Here is a 25,312-nt window from a genome sequence, read left to right on the forward strand (position 1 = left end):
GGGAGATGGCAAGAGATGAAAATAATTAAACTATTTTCTATAGATAGATACTTTAATTAATAAACAAAATAGTTACAGAAGCATACATTTCCTGCTTTTTTTTTTCTTTCTTTTTTAAGACACTAGGCAGCTAACTAGGGTTTGGAACAGAGCTCCTGTAAGTGGGACAAGCAGTGACAGGTGTTTGAAGCCGTATATGTGTGTTCAGTACCTGTGTGGTCTGCATGGGCAGAGGCAGAGGAAGCAGTTCTGACAGCAGACTGAGGCTGCTGTAGATGTTCTCTGGAGCAGCCAGTATAGAGTTCAACACTTCCTTCAACATCAGAGACCAGCTGTTTCCAGCCACGGTCTCCTCTGAACCCGTCTCCTGTTCACTAACCGCATGTGTGAAAGTTAACATTATCTCTGTCACGTCTCCCTGGATACACAGCTCCTCCGCATCTAGGCGACCTGTTGTCGGGGTGGAGCAGAGGATCTTGTGAAGGGCGACACAGACGGAGGGCACACGCACGTCACGGAACTCACAGGTTCCCCCGCAGAGCAGCTCTGTCAGCATGGCTCGGATGAGTCTCAGCGAGCAGGAGGCCACTGACAGCATCATGAGTCGCTGTGCTATTGGACCCATTGGCCCATGTAGTCGCCATGGTAGCAGCAGCAGTGATGTAAGCTTCTGGAGGACTTTAATAAAAGTGTCCATGCCCTCTGCACTGAAGAGGGCTATGATTGCCTGGTTCCACTTCAAGTCTTTTTGCTGACCTGCACACACACAAGGAGTCATGTCAGGACACATAAGTTAATATTTTTATTGGTATTTACTAGTGTTGTCACAATATCATTTCAGTAGTCAATCAATACCAATGCCATCTAAACAATTCTCTATAACAATTTAGATAATGCAGCAAAACAAGTATGCCATTAAATACATCCCTTAAAATTTAAAGTGGAAGGTCTATTCAGTGCTTTTATAGTGCACTTGTAAGCAATGTTATGTGTATTTATACTGCAAAGCCTAACGCACAAATCTGATGTTTTTTACACATTTAATTTGTTTATGTCATGTCTCCTCTGTTTAGTATCTAGCTAAGACAAGCAAAGTTAAGATTAAGGCATACAGTACCTGGCACAGTAGCTGGAGGGCAAGCAATGTGGCACAACACTCTGAGAGCACTTACAAGACCCACTCCATCTGCTGTCATCAAGTTCTCCAGATTCTGGTAACGGAAAGAGCAAAACTTAGTTTCTACACCATATTTAATAATACATGATATCTTTATTATGGTATGAACCATTCATATAAAAATAGCATTTGTGTATATGAGTAAAGGAGTTACAGTGTTTTATAATGCCTTGATCAATGCCTAACATAAGATGGGTATACATACTCTACCTCATTCTCTATCATCTTAAAACCCCTAAAATGCCATAAAAGTTTTTATGTGGTTGATAAGCTCACCTGCTTTATGTACTCAATAAGTGTAGGGATGCCACTGATATCAAAATGTAATTTTTCAAGTGGCTCCAACCACTTAGACAGCTCTGAAAAACATATTTAATCATAGAGGTCAGATGTGAAAGCACTTACATTTGCTAAATTTATAAAAAGGCCTTGGGGAAAAAAACATTCTTCTTAATAAAGCATGGGACTGGTGGTTTGGCTGACATTGAAGTGTTTGGCAGGCTAACCTTGAAGCTTGGCATTGTTTTCATCAGCTTTACAAACATTAAGAAGTGGAGCGGCATACTGCTCCATCATACGGAGATCACTTGACGTCTGAATCACCAGCAGTACAAGCATACAGGCATAGTTATATGTTACAGACTTCCTTGCTTTACCTTCCCTGAGAGAGTGAGAGACAGCCAGCAGGTTAGAGAGAACAAGACTTTAGGAAGAAATATTAATTTTAAATAAAAATGACTATGGAGTGCCTCAGGGCTCTGTATTTGGCCCATTTGAGTGTTAACCTCTGTATATGGTGTCAAAAAACATTTATCACATTCTTAGTTGTCAAAATATAGATTACCAAAATATATGCTTGATAAATCAGACATTATTTCAACCATTGTCATATATTCTCACCCTTGGCCCTCTTTTGCATGGAACTCTACCAGGTTGACCAGACAGCTGAGGTTATTATCCAAGCTAAAAGCGTGTGCAACAGCGTTTCGGCCTGTGCTGCTAAAGCCAATGAGATACAGGCTGTGAAGTGTTGCCAAAACATCTGGATTATCGCCATCTTCAAGCTCTGCCCCGTTTAGCTCAGCAACACCCTGTAATGCATGTAGAGTTTGCATGAGCCAGACCCAAAAACCATCATCAATCGACCCCTCTCCACCTGCAGGAGCATCTTCACCCTCAACCTCTGAAAGGGGCGTTAGCGGAGTCAAGTGAGAGGGTGGGGTCAGGTGAGTAAGGGGTGTGAGGAGACGAAGCAGCAAACTGGTGGTTTCGTGCTGGCTAAGGAGGAACAGGAGACCCTGTTGGGACTGGGACAGGAAACGCATCAGCTCTCTGACAGCCTGCAGGACTCCGATGTGGGCACATGTAGCCGAATACGACAGAACAACTGCCAGGGATTCCAGAAGGTGACATGCATGCATATATCTGTAAAAAAACAAAAATATAATTAAAGAGATGCTATATATTTGAACTTAAATGTACACCATGTAACTTTTGGCACTCTAGCGGTAAATAAACAAAACTGCAGCATCTTGCGGAACACCACTTTAGCCGGAGTTACTCTCTGTTTATGTATATGACGAGTTACGCCTGTACTGGTAGGGCTGTCGTGGCTGAATCGTTCTGAGCGGCTCAATATCACGATTTAATAAAAAAAATATATATAATTTTTTTTTGTTGCTATATAAATAAGTGTTACAACGCGATCAGCAGGCACAAAGACAAAGGAGATTCAAAAATAAAACAGGCTTTATTAATAATCCAAATGCTCTGAATGAACACGCAGGAGAATAACGCAAACCACAATGCATAACAGAGAACTGACCAAGAACAACAAACACGGCTTTATAAACAGTGGTAGAACAAAGGAAAGTAAACTAGACATATGTGAAACTAATACGCAACTATAAAAACAAACAAGGACAAACAAACCAATGAAACTGACACTAAACAGAGAAGGTAAATAGGAACTAAAGGAAGCAGAACAGAATGTCAAAATAAGGGGTCCCATAACAGAACATAAACCTGACAATAAGCTTGTTAGGCTATTGTTAAATTTATATAACAGTTAGTTCTGATTCTCGAATCTGACTGGACCAGAGGCTTTCTAAAACTACTGATATTTCACCAGTATCAGCACTTGTCTCTGTGTGTTATAGAGAGGCTGTTAGTCAGTGCATTTGCGTTGTTACGGCACTAGGTGATGCCAAGGGACTGTCTTTGAGTGAGTTAAACTGTTCATTCAACAAATACTTTTCAAGGCTCAACCGACCAGCATGTATCGCCAGGGTAACACTCAAGCTAATGCTTCACTTCATAGAGACCAATGGCATTGATTCAGTGCATTGATCAACGCTGACGTCTTTTGAAATGATGCTACGACAAAAATATTGCATTCCTCTTCGAACATGGCAAACTTGACTTGACCTGACCTGAAAGACAGACGCAGGTAACATGCTCAGTCGATATCTCTCTGATATCAGTGTCAGTTTAGGCTTGTTTAGTGCTAATCGGTCCCACTTTATATTATGTGGCTTTAAAGGGACAATATGTAGCTTTTTAGGTATTTTATTATCTAAAATCAATATTTTTATTCATAAATATGCCCTCAATGGTGTACAAATACCTATGCCAATGATCAGACTAATCCTCGTAAACGAAGAATTTATTATCTTTATATACATGGGACGGGTAGGTCCACGGAGGCCTCCATGTAGTTCCGCCATCTTGAAAAACTATAATAGCAGAGAGGGACAAAAAGTACTAGGCCAACGCGTTTCCACAACGCGTTTCGTTCAGAGCCAGCGTCACGTGACTGAAGTCAGCAGAAGCGGAGAAGCAGAGCAGTGAGAGGCGCTTGAAACTGCCGCGGCAAGTTTAAAAGGATGCACTGTACGGTTATTTATACACCGTTCATTCATACATACATATGAGTCACAGGATAAGGAGTCCTCGTCGTCGAAAAAGTCCAAAATAGACCGTAAAAGGAAACGTGACCGGAGATTACAAAACCAAGGGTTAATGTTGGGATAGCTAATGCAGGAGAAATCTTTCAAAAGAGACCCTGAAGTTTCCTGCTTTCTTCTCGTCAGGTAAGTCAATGTTATGGTCTTAAATACAAGCTTCTTTTTCATTGCTTTGTTGTGAACTTTATTATATAGACAGTAGAACATTTACAGTTATATCTATTTATCTATTCTATTCATAGTAAGTTAAACAGGCTCTTTGATGATTAGCAGCTAACGTTATTGAGTAAAGTAACGTTAGAGAAGGCACGGATGATGATGATAATGCACGTACTTCAAAAATATAACGAATAAAGGCGGCATTACTACTAACTACCATAGTTAATGTTTTTCACAGTCAGTAATTTATACTGTAACATTCTTTTTTTCGTTGATTCAAGTTTCAGTTTGTTTTAAATAACAAACCTGTTCACCGAAGAAAACTCGAAGAGCTATTATAAGACATCCTGTCATAGCTTTTTGGTACATAACGGCAACCGTAGATGCAACGCGCATTTGAAAAAGAGAGGCGCTGGAGAGCATTATTCGTTTGAATGCAAAATACAATTTCACCACTAGATGGGAGAAATTCCTACTTACAGTCCCTTTAACTACCGGTACTATGGCACTCTAGCGGTAAATAAACAAAACTGCAGCATCTTGCGGAACACCACTTTAGCCGGAGTTACTCTCTGTTTATGTATATGACGAGTTACGCCTGTACTGGTAGGGCTGTCGTGGCTGAATCGTTCTGAGCGGCTCAATATCACGATTTAATAAAAAAAATATATATAATTTTTTTTTGTTGCTATATAAATAAGTGTTACAACGCGATCAGCAGGCACAAAGACAAAGGAGATTCAAAAATAAAACAGGCTTTATTAATAATCCAAATGCTCTGAATGAACACGCAGGAGAATAACGCAAACCACAATGCATAACAGAGAACTGACCAAGAACAGTTTGTTGTGAACTTTATTATATAGACAGTAGAACATTTACAGTTATATCTATTTATCTATTCTATTCATAGTAAGTTAAACAGGCTCTTTGATGATTAGCAGCTAACGTTATTGAGTAAAGTAACGTTAGAGAAGGCACGGATGATGATGATAACAATGCACGTACTTCAAAAATATAACGAATAAAGGCGGCATTACTACTAACTACCATAGTTAATGTTTTTCACAGTCAGTAATTTATACTGTAACATTCTTTTTTTCGTTGATTCAAGTTTCAGTTTGTTTTAAATAACAAACCTGTTCACCGAAGAAAACTCGAAGTGCTATTATAAGACATCCTGTCATAGCTTTTTGGTACATAACGGCAACCGTAGATAAAACGCGCATTTGAAAAAGAGAGGCGCTGGAGAGCATTATTCGTTTGAATGCAAAATACAATTTCACCACTAGATGGGAGAAATTCCTACTTACAGTCCCTTTAACTACCGGTACTATGTACTAACATTGAAATTAATAATTTGATACAATGGAATTACTGTGTACACACATATTTTTACATTGTACTTATATTTTAAAAATACCTGCATGTAATTACAGCTGTAATTAATTTATGTAATTACATTTGTAATTACACTGCTGACCCTTCCCTTACACCTTAACTCACCCTTAAACCTACCCATACCACCACAGCTGTCCCTAACCTTACTGTATCACACCTCAATAGCAGCAAAAGTGTTTTACAATAAAACATGAACACAATAAGTACATTGTACTTACATTTCGATGTAAATACATAGTACTTAAAGCCACTTAAAATAAAGTGGGACCAAATTACATTATTTACTCTTATCATTAAAGGGATAGTTCGCCCAAAAATAAAAATTCTGTCATCATTTACTCACCCTCAAGTTGAATTTCATTTTTGGCTTATGAAAAAAGCCTTATAAAACAAAAAAACAAAGTGAATATCAATGTTTCTTGCGTTTCTCTGCGGATGGGTTGCCAGTATGTCGGTATTACAATATTGCAATTATTGCGACAGCCCTAGGCACTGGGCTACTCCGCAGTGGTTGTCGTCCCCCCTGATCTAAATTGTCAGAATATAAACACTAATAGGCATATCGTAGTGATTCAGGATAAGACAAAAACACAGTTTGGAAGATGGATTCATGATGTACACATTCATTATATACATTTTGAACATAGTTACTACATAGCGTAGCTATTAATTATCACAAAAAAACAAGATGTATCAGTTTTGTAGCCACATGATACTGACCTATACAGTGTTGGATAGGGATCATCCCGCTCTGGTGGCCCAGTAATCCGGGCATTGGTGGGAAAAGCTTTCCCAGGAGGCTGTACCATACAGTGCGGTGCTGTCTCCAGCAGATGGAGCAGTTCCTCCAGGAGACCTTGCAGCCTCTCCAGGTCACCTTCTGACAAAGAGGCAGATTCCAGCAAGGTATCGATGTCCATTGGGCTTTCCCGCTCTACCTCTTGAGTTTCCCCCTCTCTCTCCTCTCCTTCCCTCTCAGTGCTTGCTCGGTCTCTCTCCCCTGCTTCTCTCTCGCTCTCCTCTCGCTCACCCACCTCCCCCGTGGCATGCCGTTCAGCCCAAATGCTGGCTGTCCTCTGCAGGTCAGTCAAAACCTCATAAAAATGTCCCTTATGTAAAATAGCTGCACCTGCCGTTGCGACACGTACGGTCTGGTCCAACAAAAACAGATCCAGCAGACGCTGGTACCCACTTGTTCCATCATTGTCATGGTGGTGGTCTCTGAGCAGAGCCTCAATGGCCTTTGGCTCACTGATGATACTGTCGAGAGAGCGCAGCACGTAGAGTTTCAGAGTGGATGAAACGTGCTCTGCAAAAAGCAACCCCAGGAGGCTGCCAACAATCCCTTTCTCCAGCAGATCCTGCACAACCAGGGCACCACAGTCGGCCAGGGCAGAGGCCAGTTTTGTTCCTGCTTTGAGCTGGCGCAGGTTCAGAGCTATAGGTTGTGCCAGGGCAGAGTCCAAATTAAGAGCTTCACAGCTCCAGTCGACCAACCGCTTCAACTTTTCGCTCAGCACATTAGGGTCCTTTAGAGAGAGGAAGCTCAATCCTTTTACTAGAAAGGCAGGGATTTCCTCTAATGCAGTTACCCAGCCTGCCCCTCGCTCTGCCCCCTGCCCCTCACCCCAGGCCTCTAACAGCTCTGAGAGTTTAGCTGCAGACTCAGCCCACGAGGAGCTTGAGTCCTGGACATCAACCGTTTTGAGGCGTTTTAGCTCCGCCTCATATCGCGTGATATGCGGAGGGTTGAAGTGCTGGAGGGGTCGGAGGTCACGCTCATACGGATCGTACTGAACAGTCGGGAGTGAGGCGAGGTCCTCAGGTGTGTAGTCTAGGTCAAAGGCAGGCAGCTTGAAAGCCCCACTCTCCAAATCCTCCTCATCACTGGATATCTGCTCATATCCATCATCACCTGTAGACAAAAAAACAAAACACGTCACACACCAGTTGCCTTTCCAAAGCACACATGGAAAACCTGTTACACTGTAACTCGCTGAGCAAATTTAGCAAATAATTTCAATTAGATAGGATTATTTGTCCACACACGTGAAATATCTGGGTCATTTTTCCCCTGAACACCTGGTTTACTCACCTTCTGCATCTTCATCTGTCACCTCATCACCCACTTCATCTTCCTCATCTTCATCCCCCTCGCTTCCCTCAGACTGCACATCGTCCTCCACCTCATCATCAGCCGGTCCCTCTTCGTCCTCCGGCTCTGCGTCCGAGTAGGTCTCCTCAGCAGGAAGAGAACCTCGCTCAGGTGAGACAGGCTCCAGGTAATCATCACCCTGTTCTGTGTTCTCCACCTTCACTGGACCTAAAGCACAGACAACACAGCGAAGTTCAGTGCTCAGCACTACTTTTTTTCAGTTTAAGGGTCAGAATATAACAAAAATGCAATAATAAAACAAATGCTAAATAATATATAGTAAAGTTCACATTGAATTTGTTTTTCCATTTAAACCAGGTTTAAATATTGAGCAAAGAAATATTGATACAAAATGAAGAAATAATAAGATTATATGAAAAATAAAAACTTTTAATTCCAGTTTTCACTCAAATTGTACATGTTATTTGACATGCATTATCAAAAATGTATGAAATTAGGAAAACTCAAAACAGAAGCACTCTGACTACCACTGTATATACACATCTTTTCCACATGTACATACATTGACCAGGTGCAGGTAGCGCCTCCTCATCATCGTCGTCTGGAGGAGGTGGTCCCGGTGGGGTCCGTGGCCCTCTGGGTTGTGGTCTGGGTGGGCTGCCGTTAAACTGCTCTTCATTCTCCCACTCTGCTAGAAATTCACAAACACTCACGTTTAATTTTTCACATGAAGCAATGACATTACATATCTGTGTATAAAATGTTTGTGCTGACCAAGTTTAATGTTCCTCTTGGATCCCAGCTGCTGCTGAGGCGGAGGGGGTGGAGGAGGTGGTGGAGAGTCCCGCTCGTGGCTGTGAGGACGCTCTGCCGTACCATACACTGCCACCGTCAGGCATGTGTACCATCCACGCAGGACCAACCCATCTGTGTTTATCTTTAATAACACAAAGAAAAAAATTCAATTTGGGCACGGCGTGAGAATCTAGAGGGGTGGAGCAAAAAGACTCGCACAGTCTAAAACACAAATGAAGGCTGATTTGCATACAAGCCATGTGAGGGCAGGAGCTGAGAGCTTTAGTCATTGTAGAGGCATGTGCAAATATATTGTGGATTCGGGAAAATGCTTTTGAAGTATTTATTGAGCAGAGGAAAGCTGCTGTCAGTAGTTTTGGAGAAACAACATACATATTGGTCCATGCATGTTTTTACATGGAAATACGATCCTGGGCTGTAATGAGAGGGTCTCTTACCTTTCCATTAGGCCTGAAGATGATTGATTTGTTCTCATCATACTCGAGGCTAGTGTGAAACAAACACTGACATCAATGATTTGAACAATCAAAGAGTACATGCATCTATTCAGCTATAGATTTGTGAGATGGAATACTGTATTTCTCGCTGAGCTTGTCCTACACAGGTGTGTATGTGTAAGTTTATTTAGTACCTGCCCAGCCTGTCAAACACTGGAGCGTTGGGTTTGGACACATTGTTGAAGAACAGGTCCAACTGGAATGCGTGAGGGGCTGTTTCCCTGAAAATACACAGGAAGGGGGGCATTGTAACCGTCAAAAACCAAACCTGAAACCCCTATTTGCCATCAGCAGCCACCTTCTGTCTAATCAAACTTCCTGTAAATCAGTTAGCCAGCAGGAATCATTTTAGAAATGCCTCTTTTTCAGTACAGATTTATTGTTACATATTTAATATGATCATTTAAAAGGAATAGTAGGAATCATTTTTGGTTTGTCCTATCAAAACAAACTTTTCTTTTCTCTCATTGTTCTCTTAACAGGTTGAGATGTGGGATGAGATCATGGGAAAAGCTGAGAGTGGTCGGAGAATAAGGGGTGTGGTGGATTTGTTTTTAAAGAAAGAACAATAGCGACCACAGAAACCTTTTCCAATTTCCTCAACTGTCCTCCAGCCATTCCACTTGTGAGGACACCACAGTATAACTCATGTCCTATTGTGCACTACAGAAGCACTGGGACAGTTTGTACACACTGTAAACATGGCAGAAGCGCTGTTAACTGTCATAATATATGTAGTGAAAATTAGGGATGTTAAAAGTGGCATATTTACAATATTGTCTAATCGGTGGATTGTCTGAATGTGATTTTTTTTTCAGCAAGGATGCATTAAATTGACATTAAAAACATTTATAATGTTACAAAAAGATTTAAAATACAAAAGATGACTTAAAGTTAGTAATTATATTTACATTTTACCTATCAACCATCCTAAACCTTCCTTAATGTTAGAACACTTTCATGCAGTGTGAATGGCACATATGATAAAAAATAAGCAGTGAATATGTAGAGAGATTCAATAGTAGTAGCTTGATTCTTTATAGACATGATTGTTTGCTGTCGTTTTAGATAAGACACTCTCTGAGTGTGTGTGAGTTTTTGTTTTCTCACCCAAATGCTCTGCTGTCAGGCAGGTTGCTGTGTGCTTTGATGCCAGGGGGAATGACTCTCACTTCTGTGATCAGGACACCGTAAGGAAACCGCACAACATCCACATTTGTCAACTTGTAAGAGAACAGACACAGAAAAATGTTTAAGAAGCTTATCAAGACAAGGATAAATGTAATCTCAGACAGACTGATGCAAAGGCTAGATCTCTCATAAACACACCCAGACTGAGCAGCCGAGCAGAAAAACAATCAGGCTTATTCAACCGTTAAAGTCTTGGAATTAAGATTCCTAGGGTTCAAGGTATTCAGAAATGCAAAAGCATTCTCCGAAATCAAGTTCTTTTTGAAAATGGCAGAACCTCAACAAACTGTCATGAGGCAACAGGCCTGTCCAACCTGTTTCTAAAGAGCTGTTGGAATACACCGGTTGGGTGGCAGATCACTGCAACAATACTAAAGCATTAACTAACCACAAGCATACATATACACACCCAAACAAGACTGAATTCCAGGACAAGAGACCTGTTTCCAGCCTTTACTAACAGGATACCACGTAAAACACTGGAGCGAGGAGAAATGTAAGAAGCATGTAAAGAAACTTAAGATACAGGATTAAAATCCATCCATGCCATGTAATCAGTTAAGAAGAACTATAATTGATCTTTATAGTTACCCAATTATATTATGCTGAAAGCATATGAGGTCTGTTCTCATTAGGTGAGGACATTATCTTAGAGAGCTGAATGTAACGAATGCTTGTTTTCACTCTTGGGGTAAATTTCTGGATATGATGATGATTGAAAAAACAGAAGCGACTGATCATGAAAAACACAACAGAAATAACCAGGCTGACTAAGAAAAGACTCTACATTGAATGAGAGTCCTTAAAGGGATACTGCACCTCAAACTCCTCCTCATGCTGTGCCAGTTGTGTACGTCTTATTTTCTTCATATAAAATAATCCATCTCTGTGGGTCAATATAACGGAAATGTACGGGACCTCCAAAAAACCATGCGAAATGAGCCCAATGGTAATCCATAGGACCTCAGTTAATGAAACAATACATTCTGAAGCAAAACGATAGGTATGTCTAGGATAAATGCTAATATTGAAAACTTTAACTATAAACCATTGCTTCCTGACAACTGTCATATGAGTTCAAGCTTGACATAAACATCACAATGTTATGATGCGTGGGAAGTGAAATCCTCTGTGCTTCCGCATCACTTTTTTGCGCTTACAATACATTGCACTTCCCAATGTGCTGATATATAATTCAACGTAAACGTGCATTATATGGACTCTCAGAGATTTTTTTTTTTATCTTTGCTTGTGTTCCACAGAAGAAAGTAATGTAGGCTACATAAGGGACAGCATGAGGGTAAGTAAATTATGAGAGGATTATATAACAGTACATTATATACAGTATATATACAGAATCACAAGATCCACAGAACAAAATATTCAGGCAACCATGGTAAAATCTCAAAGTCACATGAAAAGGAAGTTGTGAAAAGTCTTTTCTTTCCTATTGTGATGTATATCCGGGTGAAACAGCTTCTCAAACAAGAAAAATGTAGGGCAGGACTTGATTTTGTCCATCTGGAATTGATTGGATGGTTGTGGTTCGCTATTGCAGTGATGTCATGTGAGTGACAGGTTGTCCTGCCCTCATGCCAGTAAACACGTCATCAGAGAAGAGATGTCGGGACGTCAATGTAATTTAAAGATTATGAGGGCACATGCATTAAAAATAATAATGATGTGCAAAGATAAATCATTGATAATAAATACTGCAATATTACATAAAAAAGAAAAGAAAAAATAATTACCCATTTTGATTACATGACTTGACTTTACAAAAAGGCGGGGACTAAATAAATCAAAACTGAAATATTATTCTCCAGCTAAATGATACATTAAATACACAAATCCCTCACACATTTTCACCACCGGCTACCTCAGTAAATCTACACATTACAGACAATCTCCTTGTTTACATGCACATGCGGTGCTGTCACATAAACATGTCCGTGAGCACGAGAGCCGTTACTGCACAAACAACGGCTTCTACGTTTAAAACAAAATATGAGCATGTTATTGTAAAATAAATCTAATCGTTGATTTATCACAGTATATGATACTTGTTAACAGAAACTACACATATGCTGCCAACAACAATATAGCCACAAGTTTGTTTGCTGCGTGGAGCAACTTAACGTTACACCTAATACACCTAATCAGGTTTGCTCTGCCATACAACATCTATAGTCTGATAACGTAATTGTTTTAAATTAAGAATAACATGTGTTACTATGAAAATGTGAGTTCTATCTTGAATGAATCGAAAATGTATGAATTACTATGCTAATTAGCAAGCTAACTGTTTACAGCGTACAACGCGTTATTACAATGGAAACTTTAAGAACGCGCAAAAGAAATTCATGTCTGTTAGACTTTACAGTCTCTGCAACATGCTGTTAAAAGACACGGGTAAATATGGAAAACTCCGCAAGTTTACCTCTGCACTTTGATGCTTAAACGTGTCTAGAAAGAGCAGCTCCATTGCAGAATCCCCCGCCATCTTTCTTGGTCACATTAGGACTTCCGGTAAAGAAAATACTTCCGGAGTTGAAGGCATACATCACACTGTCAGCAGAGATGGGCATAAATACATTTCCATGTAAATACAAAATACTGTGTGAAAAAAACGTATTTAAATACAAATACAGTATTTTGTATTTTGAAAATACACAAAATACATGTGAAATTGGCCATCCAGTGCAGGTACAGGTCACAGTGAATGAAGAAACTACATAGGCCTACTGACTTTTCATTCCTAACCCCATTCTTTCTTTCTTTCTGGCATTACAAATTACAAATAAACTTATGCAAAATAGCAGCCATTTATATACTTATTTCTGGATACAGTGTAGTCTATTACTTGTGGTGAACACTATTAAAAAAATCATACTGTATGTAAAACTGTGGGAACCTTTTCTGCTATCTAGCAAAGAATATGGATAGGCGATATGACCAAAATCTCAATTTTACTTCACAGTAACAATATCATGGTTTAGATATCAGTTTTGATTCCACAGCATAAACTGAATTTCAAACTCTTTTGAGTTTTTTTTTTTTTTTTTGCAGGTATAGTCCAATGCTTTTTAAGTAACTTTATGTTTATTTTATGTAAAGTTTATTTGTTTCTATAAGTTTATTAAAATTAGAAATTAGACTTAATTTAGATACATTTGACACTATTTACCCCTTTTTTATTATTATTTTTTATGTTCAATAAAACTAAAAGCTGAAGATTTCTGTGGTGTATCATTCATCAGTGTTTGTTTTTCCACTCCAACGTTCCAATAATTCCTGCCCACTAAAAGCTGCACGGATAAATTTGCTTACCCCACAAATAGGCCCATCTATGTAAACGATTTAGAAAAAGTTCCATCAATTCACACTTTATATCATCATGATATGTAGTGCCATATCACCCAGCCCTAACATGCAATAATGCTTTAAACACATTTGACAAGCTAGTTGATAAAAATCAACAACCGGTCAAGACTGATTGGCTTACGCTATTTTCCCACCTGTCTGTGCTCTTTTATTTTTTCATGTTAACTGAAGTGAATAATGCTCTATTTTAACTTTAATGAACAAGTAGAATCTATGCTATCACTATTTTAGTAAATGCGCTAAAACATTTCAGTAAAGTCATATATATGAACAAAAATATGGAATAATATAATAATATAGTGGAATTATAAAATGAATTAAGTCATATGAGTCACTTTCCATCTAAGATTTTGTACATGCTTCATTTTTCCCCCCTTTGCAACCCCCTTAAATGTCTGAAGATTATGCTTTTGTTTATTGTACTGAATATGCTTGAATTTTGAATGGTTTATTTTATAAGCATAAACCTGTTTAAGCCAACACAAATTTTAGATAGGCCTATATGACTAGAGATTTAATTAGGCTACATCATTAGTGTATATTTTCATATGCATTTTATTGTTCCCTAATTGAGTTTGTAAATTTATATTGTTCAATAAATATTAATAAAAATAAAAAAAGGTTAAACAAGAGAGTAATTTCACTGTAGCCAATATAGCATTTACAGAAGATTACAACAGGGGAAAGATTAAAAGAAGAAGAAAAAACATAAAATTATGGGTTTCCATACACACAAATTTATGTCAAAGACTTGCTTTACCATTTTTACATCTCATAATAACATAAGGAAGCTTCTTTACAAATGATGCATCTTCATTCTCCTAAGGACCTGAAAGAGTCTGATAACAGGTGCTAACAAAAGAAACATTGCTAAAGGGTAGGCTAATAAAAGCACTCAAACTTTGAATTAAGAAAAATGTTGAAATCCTTCAGTGATTTTCACACCTAACACTTGTCACACACACAGCACTGCTGCAGGCGCAAGAGGTTGGGCAAGAGTTGTGTACATTCTCTCTGTTTATGACATAAAGCACTGAGGTTTGTTAAACTATCAACTGAAGTGAGCAAATGTAGGATTATTAAAGGCCTACTGTTTTGCTTCTGTTGCATTTAATGACTAACAAACATGACTTTCACTGTTGAACAAATGTGGCCACTTAATAACGTGAGTGTTGGTAAAGTTTTGTTGCATGGAGGGGTTTGTGCATGCTTTGTTTCCATCTTTCATTCACTCATTAAAAGGACTGCAATGCATAATAAAGGATGTAGGCCTATAGCCTACACTCGAATACACAGAATTAGAGGTGTTCCTTTGCAGACATATTTTAAGCATATGGATGTGTTTTGTCAGGCAAATATTTATTTAGTAGAACAATTGTAAAATTGATTGTGCCTCGCTGCATTTTTACACACAGGCTACGTCCTGTTCGCGTTTGATGGCAGGCGAGCAGGTGTTAATGCTGGGTTATTTTATTAGTCAACGTGTAATAAACAGATCCTGAATTCCCTCACATCATGTAGCACTAGCGCTTTTTCTGCGTGCCCTGCCACGTCCTTGTTTCCCAGCAGCAGTAGGAGGGCTTTCTCTTGGGCAGGTATCTATTACCTGTGTCACGTGGGCGGTGGCCAGGTAGGGCGCACACAAAACCAGCGCGATCCAAGCAGCCATTGCGGAGCAGAGCCAGGGGTTTCGGACTGGTTTGCGTCGATTCTCGAGTAATAAAAAGGCCATCAAAGGCGAGTCCGAACCCGGCACTGATCTGTCCGTAGGTGTGGGGTAACTGGGCTCTTCTCTTCTCTGTCACCTGGAGTTGATCTCTAGGGTTTTGCTTTTGCTATCGGGGTGGTGACAATAGTTTTTTCTTCTTTTTAAAAATGACGGTTAATCCCGATTATCTGGTACTTTTATTCACCACCACATCTGGCGCAAGTGGGGACCAATTGGGAACAGATGAGAAGGAAATTGTACAGTTGGTTTGGCAAGTTGTGGATTTGGCGACTAAAAAGGTAGGCTAATTTCATATTTCCCGTGATGGTGTGTGTGTGTGTGTGTGTGCGCGCGCGTGTGCGTGCGTCAATAGTTAGAGAGATAATTATAAATATTTTACATTTAGCCATGTGTCATATTTTATAAATTGTGAAATCTAAGGCCAAATAAATGTAGGCCTATTTATTTATTTATTTATTTCCCCCCTTCCCATATCTATCTGTCTATATGCGTGTGTAGGCTATATGTGTGCCTTTATTGTAGCCCAATTGTGGTGGCGGTGAAAGATCGAGAGTTAAAAAATATTTTATTTTATATATGTCAGATTTATTTAAATTACGGAGACAAAATATTCTATCTATCTATCTATCTATCTATCTATCTATCTATCTATCTATCTATCTATCTATCTATCTATCTATCTATCTACTTTTTATTTGCCTATGGAAATGTATATGTTGGAAGTGAGCATTTCTCTCCTTTCTGCTTTTAGACTGGTCAGGTAAATGAACTGCTAGTCAAACCAGATCACGTTGAGCTTTCTGAGGAGTGTCAGGAGGTGAGTGGACTCACCGAGGATGCCTTGACAACTGCTGATTCGCTTGAGGAGGCCATCGAACAGGTGATCATTCTCACATTCTCATATAATCTGTACTGACAGGTTGCCATTTATCTTTAAAAGGGTCTGTTCAAATACATAAGGATGTTTACATTTGAGAGTGGATCATTTCAAAGGACAGCTGAACTTTCAATTCGAACTCCCCTTGAGGGAGGGTCTGCCTATAGACCATTTCAAGTCCAATGAATGGTTGCATATCTATACACACTATAAAACATATTATTTAACAGATTGTGGATTGATATTGGCTCAAGCAGCCTCATGGGTATGTATTAAATGCCACACAAAAGTGCCGTTTACTTAAAAGGTGTCTGTGTGTGCAGTTAAATCAGAAGTTATGTGCAGAAGTGGACGCAGGTGCAGGGAATTCCTTCTGCCTCTGTACGGATGGACAGCTGCATGTGCGTCAAGTCCTGCATCCCGAGGCTTCCAGCAAGGTATCAAACTCTAAATACTGCAAGTGTGTGGGTGATATTTATAAAAAGTTTAGCTAATCATTTTCTTGACTGCTTTTTTTTGTGCTTTTCAGAATATTTTGTTGCCTGAGTGTTTCTTTTCGTTCTTTGACCTGCGGAAAGAGTTCAAGAAAAAATTCCCATCAGAAGGGGAACTGAAAGACTTGGATCTTCAGTTCATGGCTGAGTGTATCCTTAAAAACATGTTAAATTCTATGTTGTGATGTAAGTCTTAAAGGGATGAGAGTATATTAATATACGCAATAGTTCATAATTCTCTGACAGCTAGGTTGAGGAAGTTGCATTTGAGTGTTTATGTGAGAGAAAGGTAGGCAACAGGGTGTTGGCTGCAGGATCCCAAGGTTTTGAAATGCAAATAGACTCACAATAGTGTAGGTTCAATTGAGCCAGCAAGAGAAAGCCAAGAGTGTTTAGCCAACAAGCTTAACCTGCCACACCTACGCTGTAATGTATTAATGCCTACGCGCACACACAAACAGAGTCAAACACAATGCAATAGCACAGCCTTCTGCCATAATAATTTTATGGTTAATCGAGTGTCATTCTCTCCTTCTATGTTTCTTTATGGAAGACTGCAGTGTTTCAGCGGTCCTTTTGCAATTATAACCCCTGCTCTAGTTGTTCCTTGCATCTTTACCGTGTCATTAACTGGTAATTAAGGTGTAACACTAAACACAGATGCTGTATTCCTTGACTGCGGTTGCGATCAGACTTGAATGTGGTTGTAGATTCTTCTCTTCATGCTTTCACTGCTTACAAAGTTCAACAGATGGCAGATATTGTTTTAGCACTAATCTCGGATTCTGTCTGTAAGTCCTTACAATTTACATATTATTTGTCTGCACACATAGAGTTAATATTCGTAAGTGTTTCTGTTATGAACCTGCTTTATTCTTCTTCATAGGCCACAAATTCTCCTTACCTGAAAAAGTGAATGACAAGTTTGAGACAGGCACCTGGTAAGAATCGTTTCATTTACACTTTAGATTAGGGTCCAGTTCTCACTAATAAGTATTAACCACGACTTTTGCCTAAATAAACTCTTAATTACTGCTTATTAATAGTTAGTAGGGTAGTTGTTAAGTTTAGGTATTGGGTAGGATTAAGGGATGTAGAATTTGGTCATGCAGAATAAGACATTAAAATGTGCTTTATAAGTACTGATAAACAGCTAATATCCTAGTAATATGCATGCTAATAAGCAACTAGTTAATAGTGAGAATTGGACCCTAAACTAAAGTGTTACCACAGTTTCTTATTTAAAATAAAATATATTTTTTAACTGTAGTGTACAAAACAATAACAAAATATTACAGTAAAGTCTTGAGATTTTCTATAATGAATAACAATTTTTCTTGTTAGAACTATAAAATAGTAAGATTACTGTTTGTGATTCATGTTGTGTTTTTGGATCAAAATTTTATATGGAATTTTAAAGCAAAATTGCTGCTGCTGCACTTATAATAGTGATTGATATAGTTCATAGAGGACATTAGTATTATAAAAGATGTTATTATTATGTATATAATGTTTCTGTTTAAACTGTATGTATGGTGGTGTATAGCAGTAAGATGGAGAGGGTGGATGATAACACAGTGATCAGAGCTCGGGGTCTTCCATGGCAGTCCTCAGACCAGGACATCGCCCGGTTCTTCAGGGGTCTCAACATCGCCAAGTATGCAAACAACCCACAGGCTACTCTTTAATCAATTATCATTATTCAGTGTGTGCACAATACCAATCTGTCTGATGATTGACTGTGTGTGTGTGTGTGTGTGTGTGTAGAGGAGGTGCTGCATTGTGTCTGAATGCTCAGGGCAGGAGGAATGGAGAAGCACTAGTGCGGTTTGAGAGTGAGGAGCACAGGGATTTGGCCCTGCAGAGACATAAGCATCACATGGGCACCAGATACATCGAGGTACACACTCATTCATAAAGCTATTTGTACTAAAATATATTTTAACTCTGTTTCTGTAAATGAAGTTACATTAAGTGCCATGATGAACAAAATTCCTGTTACATCCACCTTTTTTTAATTGTAGTAGTTGTAAATTCTAATCACATTATTGTGCATTGCAGGTTTACAAGGCAACAGGTGAAGACTTTCTAAAGATAGCAGGAGGTAAAAAATACTTTTTTTTGTTTGGGCTTGTCTGTGGATAGGGTTGGGAACTGAGAACCAGTTCTTATTCTTATTCAGAACTGGTTCCATAATTGATTATATTTCATGAGTAATCTATCCTTATTCAGAACCGGTTCCATTAAAAAAGAAAAAACAGAGCAGTGTGACCAGTGTAGTCTGATTCCCAAACGAATGACTTCTATGAGTTGGTTCTTTTTAGTGAATCAAAAACATACAGTGCAAACAGTGTAGTATGGCAGCAGGATAAATGACAAATGAGGTGAATCATAAAAATACAGTGCTCATTAAAAGTGTAAACACATCTTTGGTGAGAGATTTACATGTTTTATTATTGATTTATTTTCTCATCAATTGTCAGTGAAATTGCATTTCTTTTTTCCTTAAAAAGTTAAGGAAATTCACAGGAATTGGAACAGGAACTTGCTTTCCTTTCCCATCCCTTTATGTGGAAAATCTTGCACATTCTAGTTCTACTAGTTATGAGTGCAGTTGTAACAAACTGTGTTTATCATCTGATTTAATCTGAGTTTGAGATCTCTCCACGTTATTTGCATTGGTTTCAGTTTGTTTTGTGTCATTTTAGCTTCACATTGAGAGGCTGACGATTATGTGTGAATGTGTGATTGACAGGTACCTCTAATGAAGTGGTCAATTTTCTGTCGAGGGAGAATCAGGTTATCATACGCATGCGTGGACTTCCGTTCACTGCCACCGCAGAGCAGGTGCTGCAGTTCTTTTCCCCGGCGTGTCCCGTGACCGACGGCACCGAAGGCATTCTGTTTGTACGTTTTCCCGATGGCAGGCCCACTGGGGATGCGTTCGTCCTGTTCTCCTGCGAGGAGCACGCTCAGAACGCGCTGAAAAAACACAAGGACATCCTGGGCAAGAGATACATAGAGCTGTTCAAGAGCACTGCGGCTGAGGTGCAACAGGTGAGGGCGGCACTTTCTGTTTATTTTAAAGTCATGAGTTGTGTGGAGTATTTTTTTAGCTGGTTTGGATTGTTGGACAGACTCAGAGGGGTAAGTAAAACATGAGGTCTTTGGGTGTGTGAGTGTGTGTACAAGTTTGTACTATATCTGAACTGCCATGCTCGCTGAACAAACACTCAGCTCAGTAATCTGTAAAAGATTAGCTTTTCAAAGCTGTCATAAAACTCTCTCTCAGTCCTCCCGTTCTTCAATGTAAAAATTTCATTGTTACTAATTTTGTAGAATTACTTGGAATTCCTTCTTGTTAATTTTTAGCTGTCGTCATCAAACCAAGACTACTCAACCAATAGCAGGCGTTTTAGCTCAACTTAACCTGTGCTTGAGCAGACACTGTGTGTGTTTGACTATCTCACCTGTGTCCATCACAAGTAAGGGGTTTTTGATGCTCAAGGGTGTGTCGGTTAGAACACAGGAAAAGAGAATCCCATCATGACTTATATTAATAGTTGGCTGTTGTTAGGTTATTTAATAAGCAGCATATTTACAATTGAATCACCAAATGATACCAAAAGACTGACAAACTTATTCAAATTTAAAAAGCAAATGTGCCTAATCCGTTCCACAACAAACGCAAACTGGTCCTGCTCATGTACCTGCTACAACTGTAAAATATTTTTTTTACAACCAATACTTTTGTTTGTTTGTTTTTGTCTAAAACCAAGATTTTTAATTGGTCAATAGCTACTTTTTGACACAGTAAGTACATAATAATTAGACCACAGCAATGAACGTAACATGCATAATAAATATATTTTGTTTTATAAAGATTATTTTTTATGCCTTTTTTAAAGTTGTTTTTTTATCAAAATGGTTGCAGATTTATTTTCTACTTTGTTTTGGGCTATCTAACTTTTACCATGGTACCATGTGATTTTCATCTAAGAATGAATGTATGGAAATTGAAAAAGTATTGAATATTGGTAAAATATATGGGTTTAAACTGATTATAAGTACAGATGGTTTCGACTGGTCAGAGGATTGAATTAAAAGCAGAACAGGTAAAACATTAAACGTTTCAATGTAAAAAAAGAAGCCTAAGAAACCAAAGTGATGGTTTGGGTTGCTGAACAGAAAGTCCAACAAATATAAACCTGACCAAACATATGGCGGTCAAATTGTCTTCATATATTATGGCATTTGAGGATATAGACACACCAATCTTGTGTGTGCATGGTTTCAAGTTTTTTTGTATAGCGCTTTTCACATAACAGCTTTGCAGAAAATAACTGTGAAGAGTTCTATTATCAGCCAGAGATGAGTGTATATATATGTCCGTATGGCAGTCATATACAGCTGTAATGTAATGCATGTTATGTGGTTAGTATGTGGCTACAATCACAACTTGTGCATGCTATTATTGCAAGATAAGGATACTATTACAATATAAGGAGAATGGCAAACAGTATCAGTACCTCCAGTTAAAACTCAGTTCATCCATCATCTCCACACCTGGAGCTATAAACAGGCAAAGTCTTCTTGATAATATGCATTACCAGTCATTTACTGTAACTCCAGCATTTGTGTGTCAGGTACTGAACAGATACTCATCAGCGCCGTTGATTCCGGTAGCCCCATCCCCCATCCTGTCTATGTTGCCACAGCCCACATTCGTGCCCCAAACGGCAGCAGTGACAGGTGTTCGGGACTGCGTGAGATTGAGGGGTCTGCCGTACGATGCCAGCATCCAGGACATTTTGGTTTTCCTGGGGGAATACACTGCTGACATCAAACCACATGGAGTACATATGGTGCTTAACCAGCAGGTAAGGCGCTCAGACCATTTATGTCCTTATGAACTGTAGTCTACTACTAACCGTTGTTACTGACTTTGAATTCATATGGAAATAACCCAATATAATAAACACACCTATGTAGTTCAGAATGTGTTCTGTCAGAGAGGTTCCTCCCTTTGGCTCAACCAATCCATAAAAATGGGCGGTTAATCAATCAGTGCAGCAAGCTTCTGTCAGGACTTGCGTTTCTTCATTCCTTTGTAATGTGTTGCTGTCATGCCTTGGTTCACACAATATTTTAAAGCACGCTGAAGAGAACTAAACATGAGCACAGGATTTAAGATTCAATATTTACACCCAAACCAGGTTTCAAAGATAGAAACATAAAAAGCTGGCTTGCACATTTTCAGCTAGACACAAAGATTTTAATGATTCCGATTCCTCTATTTCCTTTACAGTTCAATTAACGATTCTTTTACACTACTTTCCAAAGGTCTGGGGTCAGTAAGATTTTTGAAAAAAAAATGTTTTTGAAAGATGATGTTTATGCTCACCAAGGCTGCATTTACAGTAGATACAGTAAAAACAGCAATCGTGTGAAATATTATTTCAATTTAAAAATAACATTTTAAAATGTAATTTATTCCTGTGATGGCAAAGCTGAATTATCGGCAGTCATTAATCCTGTCTTGAGTATCACATGATCCTTGAAATCATTCAAATATCCTGATTTGCTTCTCAAGAATCATAATTAATTATTATTAGTAGTAGTAATGGTGAAAATAGTTGAGCTGCGTAATATTTCTGTGGAAACCATGATTATATATTTCAGTATTCTTTAAAAGAACAGCATTTATTTTATAATTTTTTATAACAATGTAACAATATTCAACTTAACTTTTGGTCAATTTAATGCATCCTTGCTGAATAAAGGTATTAATTTCAAACAAACAAAAATTATATTTTTGAATGGAATATTTCATTGCAACATGATAAGATGATTTAAAACAATTGTTTGTTTTTTTATACACAGTCTCTTTTTAAAATGCTATCCAATTATATTGGATTAACTTTATATTAAACAACAATAATAAACAGATGAAAATGTGGTAATATATTTCATTCTTTTAATACTGAAAACTACATGTTTAACTACACATTGTTATTTGAACCACCAGTCAGCACTAACTGTAGTTTTATATGTTTCTGTTGGTTCATCAAAATAACCATAATTCATTAGTGTATTGGACTGTAGGACAAATCAAATCAAAGAACCAGTTAGAGTAATTTGTTTTCGGGAGATGAAATACACTGTTTTTTTGTAATTAAATAATTAAAAAGAATTGGCTCAAAAGAGTCTTTAATTGTTACACTGTTTAAACTACACTGTTCACACTGTCTATTTAGTGCTGAAGATTCAGTAACATATAACAAGTGCAGGAATCTAGTACAGTGAATATTCTAGAACAGTGTTTCAGAATATTTTTTATAATAAGAATAATTATAAGATCCTTATTATGAATAAGAACCAGTTTTCTGTTCCCAACCCTACTTTTAACTTGACACGACATCTTAAAAAACAGCCACTCCTGACAGAAGATGCTGAAAAGCAACAGCAGTGAGACATATTTAGTACAATGACCAACAATTGTGCACTTGTTTCATTCTTTTTAAAATAGAGTTTATGCATATGTTTGTGTGTTTGGTCAGGGTCGTCCTTCGGGTGATGCTTTTATCCAGATGCGTTCAGCTGACCGGGCGTTCCTGGCGGCCCAGCGCTGCCACAAGCGCAGCATGAAGGAGCGTTACGTGGAGGTGTTTGCGTGCTCCGCTCAGGAGATGAACATCGTGCTCATGGGGGGGACGCTCAACAGGAGCGGCCTCTCGCCGCCACCATGTAAGTTACGACGTAAGTGCCGCTGGGCTCTGGGTCTGCTTCTCTCAGCTGTGTGTGCGGGTAGGTGGCGCTTCACGCCTTCCTGTTTTTTCCCCTTTCTCTCATTCATTCATTCACTTATTCATGCATTCATTTGGTGGGTGTCCTGTCCATATTTCCTGTCCAGACAGGAATGGGCATCAGGAGCAGTTGGAATCTGGTTGGGTGAAAGTTTTTTTTTTATTCAATTTAAATCTGATGAGTTTGTCAGATGCTTTTCCACAGCGTGGGAATGGAGGGCTTTGATTTTGGGGTGATTAAGTGCAATCTTTCTAAATCTAAACGTGCACAGAATTTCAATACACATCATAATGCCACCAATTGCACTTTCAAACGCATGGTGTGTCATGGAAAGGCACTTTCTGTTTGATTTAGTTTAGATTTCTTTCTTTCTTCGGTTCTTGTTCTGGATAGATTGTCAGCTCGGTAACTTTCCTATCCTAACAACCAACAGCAGCAAAATCCTCTGCACGCCACAGGTTGAGTCTGGTTAAAGGTGCCTGAACGCCTGTGGCTGTGTGCTGCTGTGTGTTGAAGGGTGGAGGGAACATACCTGACTTGTAGCTGAATAATAATGGCAGAGGTTGACAGTTTTGGGTTAAGGTTTGCTGCATGCTTTGTGTGAGATATTTTAATTAATAGAAATAATTTTCTAGCACCAAACTGGTATTTTTCAGATTCAGTGAGCAAAATATTTTGGCACATTTAATATTATAAAAAAAGAAACATAACCTTCACATGATAGATGGGATTTGTAATTGTACCTGCCACAGTAACTAAGAGACATGCTTAAATTGGATTGGATTTAGAGGCTGGTTCAGTGTAACAGGTTGAATCTAGGGTGGGATTTTGAAGTGGCTACTGCTGATTTGCACTGCATTGTTCATTGTTCGTATGTTGAAATTACTACATGAACCTCTGATGACAAACAATGAACAGGACTGGAAAGGAGTTTAAAGGTGTAAACCCCTCATTGTAACTGGCTTAGGGGCTTAGGTTCAGTCAGGACCACACCCTTTAATTGGTTGGAAAAAATACCTTAAATAATCACTAGGCAGTTTGCTTTTTTAGTCATAGTCATTGTCTTTTAATTCTTTAATTTTTTATTATTTAATTTTATATTATATTTTATTATTATTATTATTATTTAGTAATTATTTCAATTCATTCATTTTAGTCCTCTTTATTCTCACTAAAATGGTATACAAATTTGCCAACAAAAATAACATTTTTGACTGAAAAATAAAAAAGACTGAAATAATATAACAAAGTGACAATGTATTTTTAAATATTATTTAAGTTCATTTTATTCTCACTAATATAGCATAAAGCTGTGGGTTTCAAACTTTTTGACTCAAATAAAAATATTTCCGGTATTTTTCGAGCTTTTTTATTAACAAAAACTGTTAGTATTAATATATTTAATTAAATAACCATGATTTATTTGGTGATCCCTGAAGTTTCAAGATCTGTATGTTCTTCAGTAAAAACAATAATTATTAGAGAAAAAAGAGAAAGAAATGTGATTTCAGTTTACACCTAGATTTTTGTGTTTTTTGCATTTTAACTTTAGATTAGAGTTAGATTATTTTCAATATATTATTACGAATTTATTAATTAACCTACTTTTAAGTCATCCTGTGGGCCCCTTGGAGCTTTGCTGAGGCAAACCACTGGCATAAAGGTTGCGTTTGAGTGAGCAAAAGCAAATTAGTTCGG

At 38.3% G+C, this 25,312-nt stretch overlaps 2 protein-coding genes across 6 annotated transcripts in view; one reads left to right on the forward strand and one right to left on the reverse strand.

Moving 5' to 3' along the window:
* virma (vir like m6A methyltransferase associated) overlaps positions 1 to 12,902 on the reverse strand; it is a 17,710-nt gene extending 4,808 nt beyond the window's left edge. The window contains exons 1-13 of one of the 3 annotated variants that reach the window (XM_081388813.1): positions 12,764 to 12,902; positions 10,243 to 10,355; positions 9,267 to 9,353; positions 9,073 to 9,121; positions 8,594 to 8,756; positions 8,382 to 8,510; positions 7,799 to 8,026; positions 6,424 to 7,618; positions 2,078 to 2,602; positions 1,684 to 1,838; positions 1,454 to 1,536; positions 1,118 to 1,211; positions 212 to 756 (exon numbers count right to left, since the gene is read on the reverse strand). In XM_081388813.1, the coding sequence (XP_081244939.1) occupies positions 212 to 756; positions 1,118 to 1,211; positions 1,454 to 1,536; positions 1,684 to 1,838; positions 2,078 to 2,602; positions 6,424 to 7,618; positions 7,799 to 8,026; positions 8,382 to 8,510; positions 8,594 to 8,756; positions 9,073 to 9,121; positions 9,267 to 9,353; positions 10,243 to 10,355; positions 12,764 to 12,826 (3,429 nt within the window). In that variant the 5' untranslated portion in view covers positions 12,827 to 12,902. The remainder of the gene's footprint in view (positions 1 to 211; positions 757 to 1,117; positions 1,212 to 1,453; positions 1,537 to 1,683; positions 1,839 to 2,077; positions 2,603 to 6,423; positions 7,619 to 7,798; positions 8,027 to 8,381; positions 8,511 to 8,593; positions 8,757 to 9,072; positions 9,122 to 9,266; positions 9,354 to 10,242; positions 10,356 to 12,763) is intronic. The other 2 variants (XM_081388814.1, XM_081388815.1) reach the window with 2 other exon arrangements.
* A 2,433-nt stretch (positions 12,903 to 15,335) lies between these two features.
* The window catches only part of esrp1 (epithelial splicing regulatory protein 1), a 14,984-nt gene continuing 5,007 nt past the window's right edge, over positions 15,336 to 25,312 (forward strand). The window contains exons 1-12 of one of the 3 annotated variants that reach the window (XM_081387954.1): positions 15,336 to 15,714; positions 16,188 to 16,316; positions 16,637 to 16,750; positions 16,843 to 16,957; positions 17,500 to 17,598; positions 17,694 to 17,748; positions 18,354 to 18,464; positions 18,575 to 18,707; positions 18,869 to 18,911; positions 19,563 to 19,864; positions 21,454 to 21,687; positions 23,368 to 23,566. In XM_081387954.1, coding sequence (XP_081244080.1) covers positions 15,583 to 15,714; positions 16,188 to 16,316; positions 16,637 to 16,750; positions 16,843 to 16,957; positions 17,500 to 17,598; positions 17,694 to 17,748; positions 18,354 to 18,464; positions 18,575 to 18,707; positions 18,869 to 18,911; positions 19,563 to 19,864; positions 21,454 to 21,687; positions 23,368 to 23,566 — 1,666 coding nt within the window. In that variant the 5' untranslated portion in view covers positions 15,336 to 15,582. The remainder of the gene's footprint in view (positions 15,715 to 16,187; positions 16,317 to 16,636; positions 16,751 to 16,842; positions 16,958 to 17,499; positions 17,599 to 17,693; positions 17,749 to 18,353; positions 18,465 to 18,574; positions 18,708 to 18,868; positions 18,912 to 19,562; positions 19,865 to 21,453; positions 21,688 to 23,367; positions 23,567 to 25,312) is intronic. The other 2 variants (XM_081387956.1, XM_081387955.1) reach the window with 2 other exon arrangements.

The sequence above is a fragment of the Scardinius erythrophthalmus genome (genome assembly GCF_964197995.2).
Source record: "Scardinius erythrophthalmus genome assembly, chromosome: 16".
NCBI classification, from domain to species: domain Eukaryota; kingdom Metazoa; phylum Chordata; class Actinopteri; order Cypriniformes; family Leuciscidae; genus Scardinius; species Scardinius erythrophthalmus.